This window comes from Leguminivora glycinivorella, chromosome 6, assembly GCF_023078275.1.
Source record: "Leguminivora glycinivorella isolate SPB_JAAS2020 chromosome 6, LegGlyc_1.1, whole genome shotgun sequence".
NCBI classification, from domain to species: Eukaryota; Metazoa; Arthropoda; class Insecta; order Lepidoptera; family Tortricidae; genus Leguminivora; species Leguminivora glycinivorella.
In genome coordinates this window covers 19,716,397-19,735,889 of record NC_062976.1, presented here as the reverse complement: position 1 = coordinate 19,735,889, position 19,493 = coordinate 19,716,397, and the positions used below count along the sequence as shown (strand labels likewise).

The 19,493-nt window shown below is 37.5% G+C and overlaps 1 protein-coding gene across 2 annotated transcripts in view; it reads right to left on the bottom strand.

Moving 5' to 3' along the window:
• The window catches only part of LOC125227631 (myosin-VIIa), a 55,500-nt gene that overhangs the window by 11,578 nt on the left and 24,429 nt on the right, over positions 1–19,493 (bottom strand). Inside the window, exons 2-6 of one of the 2 annotated variants that reach the window (XM_048131988.1) lie at positions 14,534–14,579; positions 3,992–4,252; positions 2,491–2,769; positions 1,800–2,084; positions 131–1,726 (exon numbers count right to left, since the gene is read on the bottom strand). In XM_048131988.1, the coding sequence (XP_047987945.1) occupies positions 131–1,726; positions 1,800–2,084; positions 2,491–2,769; positions 3,992–4,252; positions 14,534–14,551 (2,439 nt within the window). In that variant the 5' untranslated portion in view covers positions 14,552–14,579. Of the gene's footprint in view, positions 1–130; positions 1,727–1,799; positions 2,085–2,490; positions 2,770–3,991; positions 4,253–5,598; positions 5,717–14,533; positions 14,580–19,493 lie in introns of those variants that run through there. The other variant, XM_048131987.1, reaches the window with a different exon arrangement.

The window sequence follows — 19,493 nt, the reverse complement described above, 5'->3', positions numbered from 1 at the left end:
AAGTAACTTTGATTTCGTAGGTAAACTGTGAGCGACATTACGACCCTTTATCGTGATAAGTCGAATCAATGTACATAATAGATCCTGTTTTTTCAATATCAATATTTTAATGTTTATGTTTTAGACTGACCTGCAAAGACACAATATGGCCACGAAGATGTCTGAACCTGTGCGCCAGCACTCTGGCACGAATCAAGGCTTGAAGTCTGGCGTATCCCACTTTCATCTTGTTGTACCGCAGTCTCTGCAACTTGCCTCGCCAGTGACGCTGGATCAAAATCGCTGCTGCCCTCATCTTCAAGAAGCGGCGCCGGTACACCCAGCCACGAATAGACCTCTGAAGAATCAAAATCTTTCGGGTAAGTACCCTATCCCTCTCTTGCTCCAAGAACAAATCATGTGCGTCCTTCAAAAATACTTTGGTATGACCTAGTTGATAATCTGATTTGCCGAGAACTGATGCACAGATTTTTGCTGTTGCCATTCTGCAGTCAGTTTTATGTGCGGGTGGAACTCCAGATATTAGGAACCTGTATCTTTCCACGAACTCTTTGAAACTGTGCCGAATTGGGTATCCAGCTCTTCGAATCCTAATCGTTTCCATCATGCCGGAGTATCTCAGCTGTCTGCAACAGAGCCCTCGGTCGAACAACATAGGCTTTTTAAATTCGTTTGGTTTTATACACCGAATGAAGAATGGCTGACACGTCCCTAAAGTTCTCATCAGTAAGTCCAACGACTTCTTGAACTGCGTCGATAGGGTCGGAGTTCGCTTTCTGGTTTCGGATCCCATTACGATGTCACCTTGGAAAATATTTTGCAAGAATTTGTTGGTAGACACGTGAATCAGTTGTAAAAGGTCGGCACTGAACGTGTCCCGATTCTTTTCTAAAAATCCTCTTGTATCATAAAACACGACACCAGCAAAGTGGTTGAGGCCGAAGCTTGTGTTGATATCCGATTTAGGTTTCAAATAGTTCCTATGCAGTCCATGGGTTTTATGTAGTTTTGCTAACATAGTTTGGTCAGTGCCTTTCGGGAATTTTGATTCCTCGTCTATTAAAGCCATAATGTTCAATTGTTTAAGAGCTATTAAATCTAACGCATCTTGGTTGTCAACGAATTCTATATGTTGCCAATTGATTCCTTCGTGATTGTATTCTTCTTGTTCCAGTTTGAAGATGTGCCGCACGAAAAATTGTTGAAGGTTTTCGTTGGCAAAATTAATACAGAATTGTTCAAAACTATTTTGATCGAAATTCTCAAATCCGAATATGTCTAGAACACCAATAGCAGTTCGTGTCGTGGCTTTGGGTTTGTATATAGCTGCGTTGATTTTCTTTACGATAGTGACGAAAAGTCTCCCATAAATTCCTTTTACAAAGGCATCTCTGATGTCCACCGATTGGGTTTTACTTAACGTCGAAACGACAGTCTCTCCGTGTGCAAAAAGTGTTTTTCTCGTGAGTGCTTGAATTAACGACTGCGTGGGTACTCCTAGGAGATTAGCAACTCTTTTCACATTTGCTTGTTCTATAATTTCTGTGGCATCTAAATTATCTACGACGGTTGCTTCATATTTGATGTTACCACAGTGGAGCACTGCAGCGAGTAGTTTCAGAATTTCCCATATTTCTGGTTCGGTGAAGAGCAACACCTTCATAGCAGATCGTATATCTGCGAACTCGGCAGCATCGTCTCTGCCTTCACACGTGAAACTGCCACCCTGAAACGAAACACATTATTTTAGTAAAGGAGTTATTTTGTAAAGAATATTCCCAATACTTTAAATTATTTACCCCGGACAAGTATCTATATTCCTTTGGTTCTCCCAGCTCCAATTTCTTCTTCTCTTCCTTTGATAGACCAGCTAGTAAACAGTAGAACACGTGATAATTCCTCTCATCGGTTCCCTGGGATACAATCCTGGACTTCTCCAATAGGTACTGCTCTATTTTGGCGCCCTCGATCACCCCGCTGCTGTTGAAATGTATGTCAATGTATTTTCCAAAGCGGGAAGAGTTGTCATTCCTGACTGTTTTCGCATTACCGAAGGCTTCTAGAATCGGGTTAGCTTCCAAGATCTGGAAGATGAAAATAAAAATTACAGTCGTGATGTGTGTCATGTGATGTGATGTGTCATGACTCGTGATTAGTAGAATACTAACCATATATTTAAGTTATTTATTATTATGTAATTGCGTACTAACAATAATGATCTCAGTTGGTCCTTTAAATAAATGAAATTGAAATTGTAAACTTCATGTAGGTGGTGAAATTTCCGGGGTTTTTCGTGTGTCGTGGACTAGAAGTAGCATGTTTACCTATCAAAATTTCTACTAGGCAACACTAAGCAACAAGAAAAATATATTTCTGTCTTAACTAGAAGTAGCATGTTTACCTATCATGTAAACATGGTAAACGGGATAATGCAACTTTTGCGAGAGAGTTGTGTACAAGTCAGGTAAGCTGTAATAAAGTTGAACGAACCTGTTGTTCAATCCAAGAATGCTTCCCACTGATAGCAGCCAGATACTGCAGAATCAGCTTAGTAGACTCTGTCTTCCCCGCCCCAGACTCCCCGCTGATAACGATGCACTGGTCCTGCCCGTATCTACGCATATGCGCGTACGCATTGTCACCGATCGCGAATATGTGAGGAGGCAGTTCTCCAATCTTGCGCTCTTTGTACAACTTGATCTGGTCCGCTGTGTAGATGGGCAGGATTTGGTAGGGGTTCACTGCTACCAATATTGATCCCGTGTATGTCTGTAATGTAAAATGATTATTTTTAATTTAGCGGTAAGTACACTGAATGTGTACGAAACATAAAAACAGGAAGTAACCTCGCAAAGATAGCATTTATCTACTGGAGCAACTAGAGTATTTGGAAAAAGTATCGCTGTGGCCGGGTGGTCTAGTGATCAGGGCGTAATCGACTTAGCTTAACTAACTAAGTAAACTATGAATATAGTATAATATATCTGTTTCAATTATTAGGTATTCATCTCGAGAAATTCGAGAATGCTAAAAAATAAATCATATAAGTAACAGTTATACACATATTAAGATACACATCATTTTAGAAGGCATTTTAAATTTGTGTAATGCTACGTAGTTTATCATCAAATTCCTCTATCATCAATTCATCATTAATATTATTTTTATAGCTGTATTGTATCATCTCAACAGCTCTCTTCAAGTATGAAATACTTGTGATTCTTTATACGATTTATTGTTTATAATTCTCCACGTATCCATAATTGAAAGTAAGTAAACATTTACTATACGGAGTCACGAGATTCATTTTATTTTGGTATGTTTGCGAATTGCTAAGAGGAGAATAAGCTATGACTCATCAGCTTCAGCCATTGACGAGAATACAATACCTTCATTAAACTTCGCCCATGAAGAATGGAATAGAAATGAATAATAGATTTTTTTCATTCTGATATTTGATTTCATTGTCACAGACAATTCGGAGGAAATATCTAGTTTGACTTTAATATTCAATGCGCATTACGGCTTCTTTATCACTGTGAATATCAATGGCAATGATTGATTGACTTCAAAGCAAAAATGTTATGTATTAGGTAAGTATGTAACTAATGTACACGAATGTGATATTTCTTGTACAGTAAGCAAGTTTCTTTATGATCCTGCTTGATACAGATCTTCCAGTGGTATCATACATTTAAATCATCGCGTAAGCTAAACTTTGCAATTGTAAAAGCTACCAACATCACACAAGCAAGCTATAAATAAATAAATAAATATTATAGGACATTTTTTACACAGATTGCCTGAGCCCATAGATGAGATTCTTGTTGTATCTGATCAGCAGGTTCCTCAGTATCCCCGCCTCATGCAGATCTCCCAGCGAGATCATGTCCTCCACGCCATGCACGGAGGTCGCGTGCATGGCCTTAATCCTCCGCTCCGGTGGCAGCCATTGCTCCTGGCCGACAACACTCGAGCTAAAGCTACTTACATAGATGAGATTCTCGTTGTATCTGATCAGCAGGTTCCTCAGTATCCCCGCCTCATGCAGATCTCCCAGCGAGATCATGTCCTCGACGCCATGCACGGAGGTCGCGTGCATGGCCTTGATCCTCCTCTCCGGTGGCAGCCATTGCTCCTGTCCGTCGTCGTCGCGCACGCGGATGCGCCGGCCCTCGGCCGCGAGCACTCGCGCGCCGATGGCAACGTCGAACTCGCGACCCGACACCGGTTCGATCCATATGTAGTCACCCTGGAATTGATAAAGTTAGATTAGGTGAGTTTTCTGGACATTCATAGAAGTAATATATGTATTTAAAAAGTTACTGCATGCTACTTAATTTCAAATGAACTCTTAGCAGTGAATGCTAACTCTTAGCAGTGTTATCTTAACTTATCTTAATTCACGGATCCTACCGGCCGTTCTACCGTATATTGTAAATTAGCTAATAGGCTTTAAATTTGAAAAGAAGAGGTATATGTACATAGTTTAAATGTGAAATGCAATGCTACATAGACATACTCTTTGTGTGTATCGACAGGTTATACCCATTTATTCCTATGAATGACTTGCTACTGACAAAAACTCTCTTTTGGAAAATGTGTTAAAGCCGCTTACTTAGATGTCCTTTAAGATCGTTAGCTCTGAATTTATAAGCGATATATCTTCATAGATTTCTCTGTGTAGGTAGCTCCAGTAGTTTATTTGACGCGTAATGTGTTATTTGACTCCAAATTATATTCATTAAAGCACCGTATTGTCTGTTTTGTAACGCGATCCAGCGTACGTGACCAATCACGCCGTACGTGGAAGTACACCTCTAATCGGCTCTCATCGGCTACTGCGTGCGCCTTATCGTCCAAACTATCATCTTGCATCAAAATGTCGGTGTCATTCAACTCATCGACTCACAAAAACATCAAATAAATATCGGCACGTCTTCGGAGCTGCTACAATGTTGTCAGTGTTAAACACCGGCCTCAAATCACCATTGTAAACTGACCTATATTCCAGTAACTTCCTAGTACAATCGGAGGTACAAATAACACTGGTTTATACAAGTAGGTGAAGACGAGGTAATGGTTGCGTGCTTGCATGCTTATCACAGCCAAATGGCCGGAACTTATTCCAAGACAATTGTTTAAATTTAATAGAAAGTCCGAGATAAACATCAGTCAGCACTCGGTACATCTGTTGGGATCGGCTCGTGAAAGTTAATCCGCGATGTCGAATCTCTAATTATATTTGTATAGATTGGTATGTAAATAAGACGTTAGGCCGATGGAGCGCTAACGTGTAATTTTAGCAACGATAATAGTCAGAATTGAAATGTCAGAATGACATTAGTCATAAGTCATAAGTCATAAGCATTTATTGCATACATATTAGGTCTTAATTAGGTACATAATATTAATTGTAATTATCAGTTCATTGGTCAATCGGGTAGATTGTGAGATCGTATTCGCTTTAAAAATACTAAACATACTATATGACATAAAGCTATTAATGAACTTTTAACAATATCTTCAACTTCAACGTATTTTATCTGCCTATCATTTTCACACGCGAATAAAGAACATTTGAGATTAAGTACCAACCTCAAAAGCCCAGCAGGTCTCCATGGCCAATCATAACTCATCACAACTCACAACTAAACTTTCTCAGCAGTTACAGTTAATTAAATACCGCACTACACGTACACGACCATAGTTATGATTATGAATGACACTAACTATATATTCCAGATGAGTTTATCACAAAAACTGACCTAGGTTTTAATTCAAAATGCTTACAGAGCGTAGGTGAAACGAAACAGTACTTATAGGTATTAAACGCGCTCTGATTACTAAAAATTGTTGGTATTAGCATCATCATAAAATTGTTATGTTTTGTTTTAATAATTCCAAGGAAGGCCATTTTTTATTTTGGAACATGTTCTATAATGTTTAGGTACCTATATCTACTCAGACTCATAAGCTCTTTCAAGGTATCTACTACATTGAATACGTAGATAGGTATGATTTATGATGCTGATGACTGGCAACGTAACATAGAAATTTAAAATCATCTACATAATTTGTTTTTTTTTTTAATTATAGAGGCATTAGTGGATTTTTGTTCTCTGTCATTTTTGTTTTAGATAAGCATACCCAGGTAAATAATATTATATTACATGTAGTAATTCAAATTAATAAATTTGTAAAAATAATAATAAAAAAATTTGGAATTTATTAAATTTATACCTACACTGTTCCTTCAGGAGGTTAAGATCCCACTTATAATGGTTCATTCGACAAGTCACACTCGCCTGCGCTCTGTAAGCAGTATAAACACACGACCTTCTTCTCGACAAGGTCGGATATGATTAATTCAATCGGGTTAAATTATCGTTCGTTCAATGAACGGAGATAGGTGAATGGGTTCTTACAAACAAGCCGAGCTTGCGAAAACAATCGACGGATGTTTGAATGCAGGTGGAAATCTTTTGTTTCCGCGTGGCCGGCCGTTTGCTGTGATGAAAGGTGGTTATTGTGAAACTATCCCGAGCGGTGCGAGCTAAGTTAGCTCAGCGATAACAAGAGGTAAATAAACAGTGTTCGTTGGAGACTGTTCTAAGATGTATTGCTCTACATTGTGGATATGACTGTATAGCATTTGGTAGTAAACAAAATTTTCTTGTCAAACAACATTTAATTGTCTTGTACGCTTATCATACTTTTCTTATTTTATACAATGAGGTAGGTACTTATACTATTTATTTATAACATTTATCAAAGTTATGTGTCTTTGTGAGAATCTGTGAAAACGGCCTAGATTTAGGGACAAAATTCTATGCCCCCTAGATTTATTCTCTTTGTCTCAAAACCAATAGGTACCAGGTTACCCGAGCTCCTAGGCTCAACCTTTTGGGCCTATGCTGAAATCCGGCCCTGGGCCCTGCTATGAGAGCAAGCACGAAATACTAAAGACGCCCCAGCAATTTACAAGACATATAATTTTCTCAGCAGCGCTGGGTGCTTCGCTGAACCAGTTTTCTCATTTGGCATTACGAATGCGACACTAACGGCCATGTTATAAATTCCGAGTGGCAATCCAACCGAATTTCGGGGCTTTCGATACCGGTCGCGCCGGCTACAGCAAACTTACTTTCTAAATAAAAGTTCATTAGGCGACTTGCATCATCTATACTTAGTGTTGTTATAAGACTAGTCTTGAAGACTTTTAAACCTTAAAGACTTGCAAACCCTAAAGGTTCACGCTTTAAAGACTCAAGCGTTAAAGGTTTTAGCTCAGAAACGGTTCAGAACCTTAACGACTCAAGCTTTTTATGAGCTCTTAAGAGTGTCTTTAAGACTCGGGCTTCATAGAGAGCTCAAGCCCCCTAAACCTCGAAGGCCTGTGTCAAGCTTTAAGAGCTCAAACAACGAGCTTTATAGGCAGATAGTATTTATTTTTAACCCTTAATTTGACGTGTCGGTTTGGTAAATTTTAGGGTTCCGTACACAATGGGTAAAAACGTAAGTCTATTACTAAGACTCAGATATCCGTCCGCCCGGTCACGTCACCACGCTGTATCTCATATATCTCAGGATACTAAAAAGTACGGAGCTCTCAGTGAGCGAGTTCGACTCGCACTTGGCCTGTTTTTTTACTTCTGTTGACCTTAGGATCTAGTTTATTAAAAGCTCTTAAGACTTAAATGCTACAAACCTTATAGACTTAAACCTTCAAAGCTTAGGAGTCTTTAAAGCTTGAGGACTAAAGACTCGAGGATTCTGTGCTCGTAAGCAGCAACGCAAACTTATAAGGTTGAGGCTTATATGGTCGAGGCTTTAAGACTCAGAAGTCGCGACTCGAGTTTTGTAGTTTACGCCTCAAAGCTTAAATTCACAACACTATCTATACTTGGTAAGGATTTTTTTGTGGTGGCGGGTAGCACAGGTCTCGTGAGCAAGGACCCCGCGAAGTATCGAGCCTTGCTCGTGTGCATATCTGCTGCCATCCGTTTTCCCTTAGTCGCCTTAAGCGACACCCACGGGACGAGATGGGATGGTCCTATTCTTTTCCGATGCCGGCACCACACGGCACAAGGAGTTAGGTCAGTCACTGATTCAAGCACGATAACATTATTGAAAGATATGATGTTTCTCTTGAACTAATAAGATCCGAAATGAGAAACCTGAAACTACAAATTTATTGAAAATCATCACAATGTTAATTTCAAAAATATTTTCTAAAATCCTAATTAAGTAATGTAAAGTTTTTTAGTAACGGACTGTAACAAGGTATTATACGTAAGGTTAACATGATAACACTCTTTATATTTATTTATTAACGGGATAAATTTTTTCTGACTCTACTTTAACTCTACTTCACAAAAATCACACACTCGTCTTAAAATTCCAAGTCATCGTGTAAGTAGATGTATACATTGTATCTAACGTTAAAATGCACAGTTAGCTAACGTTTAAAAGTATCATACCTTGACACCATTCGTTTAAATATTTGTTTTAAATTATTTTCCAAACGAGCTTTGTTCTTATGATTGTGACATTCACTTCTGTTTCTTCATACATTTTGTGGTTGATATTTTAAACAAATATTATAGGATATTTTTACACAGATTAACTGAGACCCACGGTAAGCTCAAGAAGGCTTGTGTTGTGCCTGAGTAGACAACGATATACATAATACACAGATACTTAAAATGCATAGAAAAAACCTATATGACTGAGATACAAATACCTGTGTTCATCACACAAATAAATGCCCTAAATAAACCGAGGACCATCGGCAGGGTCACCGACAACACCAGACTGCTAGTCATTGGTTCTTTACTACGGATGATTTTAAATGTAGGTCAGGAAAGGTATTAAGTATCTTTACGAACCAAAATTATAGCTTATTACAAAACCTTTTCGTTAAACAATGCCGGTTAAAAGCGGTGCCGGTCACTCCTTGGCCCGCCCACCCACTCTCGATCTCATTCCGGCTGTATTTGGACGGGCCTTTAAATGGCACTTCCATTTATGAAATGAGAAACGAAATAAGTGCATTCGATTTTCAAATAGTAGCGCCATTTTGAAAATGTATGTTGCTCAATGCTCAAGCCTTATGGGAAAGCTGATTATATCGCAATGCACTAAATTGGTCTTTGTGTAAATTTTAATTAATAAATAATAATAAAATAATAAATAAATAACAAATTTGTTTGTCTATTATTTAAACGGTATGGGATTGCAAATTGAAATAAAATAAATATTTTGTATAACTTAGGTATTGGGTATTTAAAGCTGTTGATTTTCCGAATATGTATAATAAAATTTCAGTTTTTATTTTAACCATACTCGTACTAACTCGTTTTTATGGTGCAAATCTAAGTATGGAAAAGTACTTCGGCATCAATATAAATAACAAAGACATCAAAGTCAAAGACAGTCGCCAAATACTCAAAGGTCGACTTCTGACTGATAACACAGTAAATAAACAAGCCATAAATTACCTCTAAAAACCGTAAAAATGCATAAAATCGACGTGCATAACATTGTAACACTTTTATGCCGCTCCGAAGTATCGAACCGCCCATGTATATGCATAATGTTATGGGAAAAGAAACCTCCGGTCGCACCGCTAGTCGTTGACCGCATAATTTGCTTTGCTTTCAAGTTCAAGGCTTGCAATAATACTGTGGACTAGCTTTAGAAGGTAGTCTCATTAGCTAAGTTACATAGCGACCTTGCTGAATGACAAATTAATGTTACATACACCGACTGTGGGACAGTACAGTACCTACCTACCTTTTCCCCTCCTTAGTGCCCACTAGCCTTTGCTATAATTGTATCACTTCCTGAATTAAATCAAAATTTGAAGATCTGGCAGGCAATTATGGTCGCGCGATAAATGATAAAACATCTGGCCGTCCCTATCGCACTTACTAATAGTGCGATAGGGACGGCCTGATATTTTATCGTCTATCGCGCGACCATGCTACCCGTGCTGGTCGTACGTAACGCACGTACCATCGGCAACACTGTTATCTGTACATTTGTAAACGTTATTACAAGGGCATAAAGTCTACCGATGGTTAGTTGAGGGTGTTGCTGTTTGTACTAGTGTGGAAAAAATATTGAGCTCTGGAGGGAAAGTGCCTTAAATAACTGTTGGCATCTTAGGTACTTAGCTCAACTATGACTGCCAGTAAATTAAAAAAAATGACCACAATCGAATATTATCTACTTACCTAAAGCATGACCATCAGTGTGCGCTGTGTGCGTAGCCGAATGCACAAACGCTCACGATAATATCTCTTTCGTAGCTATCTATCTCTATCGCTCTTGCGTATTGGCGTGACAGAGCCAGACTACATTTCTGCGGCGTTTCGTTCAGTTTAGTATGAAGAATAGTTCTTATGAAATTCCGCAACATAGCGCGGATTCATATATTTATATGCAATCGAGTTTGCCAAAAAGTACTTACATATTTTTAGATGTGTGCCTAATATATCTAAGATGCTTTTATACTATAAATTTAAACATTCTTACAGCAAAGGTAATATTTTATTTACATACATTTTAGTTTACATACAAAACATCGATCAAGTTTCGGAATGGTCAGTATCTTAGTGTTCCGATCGGTTTGGCAACACAACATTCCATCCGCAGCCTTTGGCCATTCACCTCAAATACACTATCTAAAGTTCACATTCTTATCTATGTACTCTGCACCTGTATGCAAATACATTTGAATATCGAATTCTCATACTACATTTTCATTTGTTTTTTTTTTATAAAGGCCTGTTTACAAAATGACTAATGGTTATTACAAGTTCGAATATTAAATTTGCTGCGCTGCGCAAGTTGTAGTGAATGTATGAAATCGCAATTAATACTACTAAGTAAGCTTGTATGTAACTTAATCAATATGTAAATAGTCCAAGTCAGTTGTTTGCATTGAGCTAGTGAGGTGAAAAAAAAGTTACTCGTTTTATATTGTACTACAAACATGCATACACTTGTACAGCGTTGGATACTTGGAACCCTACGCCTTATTAGTGGTCCCGGCTTGGGCAAGGGCTTGCGATGCGGTATGGGACCCCTGACCCGACCAAACCACTTTATCAGGATCCTAAGCAAGTAAGCCTGAAGGGCTATCTATCTCAAAACTAACCCCCTTTTTGTTTTGTCTCTTTTTCCCTAGCTAAACCCCCCTTTCCCCAATACTGATAATAGACCATAACTTCTCGATTTTTCTAATGTTTTATCGAAACACCGAGCAGTTGCTAACTTTTATAAGAACTAAGTCTACTAACTTTTCTAAGCTTTTGACTTTCCATCAGTGGACGGCGCTCGCATGCCACTGGGCCCTATAACAAACCTATGCTTTTTATTCCAAAGAATAGTTTGTTTCCCTAACCAACTTGATAGAATTTACCTTGAAAAACCAGTTAGCAACACTAAGTGTCCCGCAGCCACACCGAAAAACCAGAAATTGCTACCACAATTATTAATTTCACTCAAATAAATTAAGTAATAAGAGATTTTATAAATTACCAGTTTTACCACATATTTTAAGATAGTAAACACCACATTTAAAGTCCATTTAAACCATATAAATAGTAGTAGTTAAATTATTTCTCCACAATACACGTTGACCAATTATATTTCAAAACCAATCATAAAAGAACTCTACTTTCATAGAAATAGTGTGTGACTCTACCCTAATCCTATCGTTTTCCCTACTCTAACATATCTGAAACACAGACCCTCACTTACCATAGATCTTGTGTTCAGAATATGTACAAGTGTATCCCTACTAGAACTGTACCGTTCAGCCAGCGAAGCTGAGATAGGCAACCTATAGGCTTGTGTTCTTATCCCCCCCTCTGCTCTTGCCCGCGGGCTAGGGTAGCAGAGAGTAGATCGCCCTATCCGTGTATATATCCAGTATTCTAGGACACACCAGTACCAGCCACATGGGAGACCCAGCTGCGATCAAACTTTACTTAGATATGGATCAATCACAACCGAAATCCCCAGCGACCAACGCCAGCATGGACCAGAGCACCGAGTAAATAAATATAAATATATATAGGACCCCAGCCTCAAATACTGCCGACTTCAGTGAGCAAGGATTACTCCTAATGTCTTTCGTCAATCGTGAAAGTCCTCACTTCCATCTAACAGTTGGACTCTTTGAGACCGGTGAGAAAGTACGCCTTTGTAAGTAAATAAAAGCGCCCAAGCCCTCCGCTTGGAACAAAAAGACCCCTAAACGCCTCTTATTTGACACCGTAAGGGAAGAAGCGCCTAGCCGGACAACAGTCTGTCACAAACAATGATCTGGCTTATAACTTTCACAAAATAACCCCATAGAAAATTACTAAATTCAATTTTACTGACCAACTAAACAAACGAGTGAAGTTTTCTTTACGTGCTATAATCTAAGCTTAGTTTTGCAAGAATTACTCCCTACAAAACCAAACACAGACTTATCTCCAAGCACCAGCCATACATCCACCCAGTCTTTGTATTGCTTGACGGCACTCATGAAACAAAGCACAGAAAACTTCACTACACATTAATTTAAATGTAACACTACACTATAAATAGAACACTAAAATAACCCCACAACTGACGGTAAAGCAATTCCACCATAGGTCTAAGTTCAACTGTACGACGATATTGTCCCCGCACAATCAAATAGAGACACAATTTCAAAGTTTACAATCAATTAGAATAATTTCCAAGTAAAAACAAACAGAGAAATAATAGCAGAACAACTTCACTCACCAGTATAACACACGAAAGCCAGAGACACTGTTAGTCTTGTAGATATTTTAAGAATGACGCGCGTCGGCTCGCTCCGACCCTTTTATAGATCTTAATCGTGACATACCGTCGACTATCGACGTACCATCGACATACCGTCGACTATCGACACAGTATCGACACACAATCGACATAACATCGACATACTATCGACATACCATCGACTATCGACACAATATCGACATAACATCGACATACTATCGACTATCGACACAATATCGACATAACATCGACATAACATCGACACAACATCGACTATCGACACAGTATCGACATAACATCGACATACTATCGACTATCGACACAGTATCGACATAACATCGACATACTATCGACTATCGACACAGTATCGACATAACATCGACAGAAAGCCATTAACTTGCGCACATAAGAAAAAGATCACAAGTGCTTTGTTTACACTCATACGCTCTACGCAATAAAGTTCACGATCATCACGCGGATATTTGCTTATTAACACGTGCAGATTGCAGCTGTTTTAGAGAGAGACAGAGCTATTGGTATTGATACCTATGTAGTCCAATAGTGGAGTGTTCCGTAAATAATTTTACGTAAATATTATTTTGTGAAAGATTGTTTAAATCAATTTAGTAAGTAACTTCGCAATGAAAGATCACACCTATTCCTAATTGTTACACTGAATGATATATTCAGGAAGTATAATAATCAATATCAGTGATTATTACCTCTTTGACTTGTAAATGAAACCAAGACACAATATCGGAACGCTATGCAGTTGACAACTGTCAATGTCAGTATTTCGTCCATGTGAACGTAGTTTGTTGATAAATACGTTTTTCCAACCTGTTTTACATTTAATAATAGTGAATTTTATCAGTGATGACGTAACTAAACATGTGATTAACCATCAAAGATATTATTTGTTAAAATATTCAATGAAATCCCGAAGGAAATATGCACCAAAAAGTTGGTCAAGGAAAAGTTGATTCGCCGTAAGTTTTATATGTAATAACGAGTCCATTTCCTCGTCATAGACGCTTGTTCTGTTACAATACCCGCATAAAGAGAGAGAAACTAATCTCTTAATTTAACTCGTTCCACCTTTATGGGAAATTCTTTTCACGGCACTTTACTTTAGGTACTGTTAAAAATATTACACACATGTGAGATTCTCGATACTTAAAAACTGTTTGAGTAGGTAGGATTAGGGATTCTAAAGACTATATAAAAACAATTTGATAACTTGGCCTCAATGAATATGTAAGTCACCATCATGTCACCATCAATAGAATTTGCGGACAATGAAATATCTCTTTAATTTCCATTTTATCTCATCACTCATCAAATTACTAGCTACATCCATGTATTAATAATCAATTCCACACATACCTAAACCATTTCATACAATACTGCTAGTAATTATATGGATATTTCATTGAATGGTTTGTTTACATACCTATGTAAGTAGTTCGCAATTTCTATTGACGGCGACTTTAGGTATCTTGTAATCTACTGATAATCAAACGTCGTAACTTTTCCAGCAGTATTGGTGCAGCATTATAAATTAGAATAGTTAATTAGAATTAATAACAGCAAAATGAGCCTTAATTGATCATCTGCCTAGAAATTAATTCATTTATTTCTACTATGTTGCACCGAAATTGCTGGAAAAGTTACGACGCTGATAATAAACAAACTACAGTTTGACAATGATTGTAACTCTTACCCTGGTAACGATCACCATGGCGACGGCATGTGATCACCGGTCCGATCTGAAACAGATACATATTATTTATAAACAAACTGTTCACTCTTTCAAATAGGTATATGTAACAAGTCTAAGAAATAACGCAATTTTTACTATCAGGGACGGTCCGAACGACATACAGTAGTCATATGAATTAATAGTATTTTATACAATCGTGATATAATACAAAGCTTTTCAGTCGAGTACCATGTTTAGGCCACGAAGCTTGCTGAGTGGCCTAATAGTACGGTACGAGAGTGGAAAGCTTAATTATATCACTATTGTATACAATACTTTTTCTATGAGTCATCATCTTCATCATCAATGGACGAAAAATATCATCATTCAAGTTAAAATGAATGTTAATTGCGTCGTTCGCCGTTGTATCAACATCGAATTACTTGGCAACCAATTGTTTGTAATAACCGCCTGTGATTGGTCGTTAACGCAATAGATAAAAAAAAATGTACTTTGTACTGTTCTTTACTGTAATTACTGTTTTTTGTTATTAATTGTACAATAAAGAGTTTACTACTACTACTACTACTACTACTACTACTACTACTACTAAAATGTATTTCAGATGCAGAAAAATTTGCCAGGTATCGCAAATTAGTATAGAACTTGTATGAAGTTCTATTTTTGAAATTTTTTCAGTTAACTAAAGTGAAGTGTAATGAAATATTATAGTTGACTAAGTGTCAAAGACTATCCAACACTGAAAAGTCAGCACTTGTGGTGTCCTAATTGACAGATTAAAGTCGACGAGTAGAAAAAAGTATTCGCATAATTCTCAAAATTATATCTCGTTAAAATATTTACATACGTACATAAATGTATATGGCAAATGTACTCTTATATATTTTGTGTGCTTAATACTAAAACACCCATGGAGTTTCAATGTTGCTCAACACCTTCACTGTCGCAATTATAAAGATGCTTAATTACCAATTACCATACTTTACCCATGTAAAAGCGACCGTGGTGAACGTGTTAAGGGCTCTTAACTGTTTATTCTAATTTACAGCAACTAATTAACAAAGTGTAGACAGTCCAGTCAGATAAAATCACATAATAAATCATTTCATTGATGTTTTAAGTTTTTGAAATCATTAAGTAAAGCAATTGCAAGCACGGCATTTTGTACTACAAACATACCAATAAAGTGTAAGTACATTGGAACTAGTTTTCCCGTGAACACACGCGGTATGTTAAGTGTCGGTTATAACCCTATTGCATCACCACCAGTTGCATTGCATTGAGGTGGACGCAACCATTGACCGTAATGCATGTTTCCGCGCTAGATTATGTCACTGCGCTAATAACTAACCCGCTGTTTATGGGTTTTTTAATGAATTAGCTAAATGAATGTTTGCAAAGATTAGTAGATACCTTATGATTATGAAGGGGTATTAAAGAATAAATTACGTAATCACGTATTTCAAGTCAACGTACCTAATAATCGTAGGTACGATGGTTATTTTTCCCTACGTGTGATTTGGACCCGCAAACGTGTAAAATAAAACCGTAGTCCGAAATGTCGTAGCCCTAACCTCTCGTCTTACATAATCCATACTAATATTATAAATGGGAAAGTGTACATGTATAAAAATATCTGTATATTATATCTGTTTGCTTGTCCGTCTTTCACGGCCAAACAGAGCGACTAATTGACGTGATTTTTTAAGTGGAGATCTCTTTCTAACGCGAGCAAAGCCGTGGGCAAAAGCTAGTGCTAAATAATAATCTTACGCATTTAAACTCCACTGAAATATAAAACTGTGCCGAAGTCTAAATTAATAATAGTCGTGGAAGTGGCCCTTATGGATTTATTTAGCTTTAGGGGTTATATTATCTAAAATATCTTTTTACAATAGTTATTTGTTATACAAGGGGGCAAAGTTGTATTTTAACGCCGAGTGTGGAATTGAAAAACGAGCAAGTGAAAGGATTCAATAGTTGAACCACGAGCGAAGCGAGTGGTTGAGAATAGAATCCTGAACTTGCGAGTTTTTTAACACACGAGAAGTAAAATACATTTGCACCCGAGTGTAACACAAAACTTTTCCCCTCACTACAGCGAGGAAACTACAACGCAAAAAATGCGTTTATCACTGCTTCTAGTAGTTCCACAGGTAGTAAATCATGTTTATTACTAGATTCACCTACTTTTATCAATTTTAAAGCAGTTAATTTGACGTTTTTCAAGGTCAAATTACTTTACCCACTAGTGGATAATAGTACATTACGATACAAGTGCGTAAAAAAGGAAGTTCGAAACGAGTGGCGATAAATCAAAACACGACCGAAGGGAGTGTTTTAAATCGACACGAGTTACGAATTTCCTTTTCGCACGTGTATCGTACGACGTTTTTCAGTACAGATGAGCCTCTGAAGTTTCGACCTGGCATATAATGAACCACTTCTCGCACTAGTGCGTAAAAAAAACACCATCTGTACTGAAAAATGCGTTTTTACCCGCTGTCATTAAAGGACAAAACACGTGTTTCCGAGCTAGTGAGGGGAAAAATATTATTTTACGGTTTTTTTAAGAGACGGGTCATAATGGGAACTTTGTGAAACGACATAAATTATAAACGATGTAATAGTTAAGTATTTGTTTTACAAGGGGGCAAAGTAGTTGTTTAACCGCACGTGCCAATATTGATACCCGAGCAAGCGAAAGATTCCAATATTGAACCGCGAGCGTAGCGAGTGGTTCAAAAAGTGGAATCTTGAGCGTTGTGAGGGTATCAAGGCATGAAGGTAAAACAAACTTTGCCACCGAGTGAAACACAAATTTTTTCACCACACCAACACGAACAAAATACTAACTATAAAACATCAAATTCAGTCAAATCCATCAATTTATTCAATATTTATGATTCAAAATCATCAATTATGGGTAAGTTCTACCAGCCAGCTTAAGACATCAAGGTCAAATTTGTATGAAATTACTTTGCACTCTTGTGGATAAAATGCAATTTTGCTATCTGTTTTCGAATAGCAAAGTTAGCCTTTAACAGTTGTTGTGTTGAAAAATGATAAATGTACCTATCTTTAATTTACAAGTTGACAAGGAAATATTAAGTGCACCGGAACACCTGACGTATCATTTAGAAGTTAGTGCTAACAAATGATTGATAATGAATGATCGTCACACTTTAAATAATGTGTCCACGAATTCACGACCAACATGACGTTTGACGAATATGCTAATAATGCTTCAACGTTCTTGTACCTTAAATAAATGGTATAATTTGTAACACGCCCACATTTCTATTTGATTATAAAACAACGCATCGTCTAAGCCGTCAAGAGATTTGACAAGACATGAACATTTTTTTTTTAAATTATTAATAATGTAGGTACATGCTCTTTTGACGTTCTGTATATGTATTCTGTGGTTCAGACATGCACGCATGGAATGCCGGGCGATGTTGTGACATTGTGGTGCATCGTTATGTACTTTAATTGAGAATAATTTACCTACCTACCTACTTCTAATTCAAGTAACGCGCGTAAATTAGATGTAACATAGCGGAATACTTAGTTTGATTTTTTGTGATTTATTATTCCGTCAGATGAAAGTGAGAGCAAAACAGTCACAATATCGATTTCAGGTAACTGTTATCTACTTATTGGTCCATGAATATTTGTGTCTTTCATACGTTCCACTTTGTCTCTTACCGTGAGTGCGTTTTCACATTGTCCCATCGGATATCGGATGTAGGACCGATATCCCATACATTACAGGCTCCATTTTGGATTTTTTCAATTGAAATCCTTCCGACATCCCATACCGGATCGGAATATTGTACGGACTGACGGCTTTTGTTTACATCTTTAGACGAACTATTGTCAAAGCCTTCTTCAGGTGACAAAGTGACACATTTGGTTTATAAATCCCCTTCTGTAGGATACATATAGATAGATACCTATTTGTACGTCAGTTAAAACGTTTTGCGCTTCAGTTTAAATTGACTGCGCCACTTCACGCCCGTCGGTCCAACTATTTTCACTTCACGGTAGCCACTACAGGGTGCGTAGCCAAATGCAAAGGCTTACAATTATATTGGTAATTGTAAGCCTTTGCATTTGGGTGTTAAAACTTTAATGTCTTATCCTTCTTTTACATTTCAAGCGTATTGCAAAATGGATACTCCTATTGGTTTCTTCATATTTAACAAATTAAATCATGGACGGCAGTTCTCCAGTAGTGGATCCCCCATTATGGACAGTGAAATAAGTTTAAAATTTTACTTTTAAAGCCAACTGATACTCAATAAGTCAATTTTATACCCCAAATAAAATTAGTTTGGGTTATATATTTTAACATAGGATTGTTTCTTGTAAATTTTGGTTTCTTACCACCCCCTGCCGCGACAATTATTATTTTTTATTTATTTTGAAAAAAAAAACAACTTAAACTAATTTTGTACATGAATTAACTTGCCAAACTGTTACGTTTCGTTCGGCGTCTATCACAAGATTGCCATTTCGGCTAGGCCGGCAGAGGCACGGAGCGTCAGCGATTAGCCACTTGTCTAGGCTATACTCAGTCTGCAGCTAGGTATTAACTCCTAATTACTAACGCCTAGTAACGGCACTGCTGCTCTCAATCGGGTTTCGTGCTAGGAGCTAAGTATACCGCTTAATTAATTATGAGTAATGTTTACTTACATCTCTTACAAGTCTTCACGTCGTTATCTAAATCTTAACGTCGGACAAGTAGCTAATACTAAAGTAGCTGTTTTCAAAATCATTATATTTTTCATAGTTAAAAACAAGATCACACAGAAGACAAACATGATCAGACGGACGGACAGACAGGGACACGTCAAACATGACCCCGTCGGCAGCTGTTTTCAAAATCAGGTTAGTTTTTCATAGTTAAAACAAATCAGACCACATGGCCCCCATGGACCACCCCTGGGCC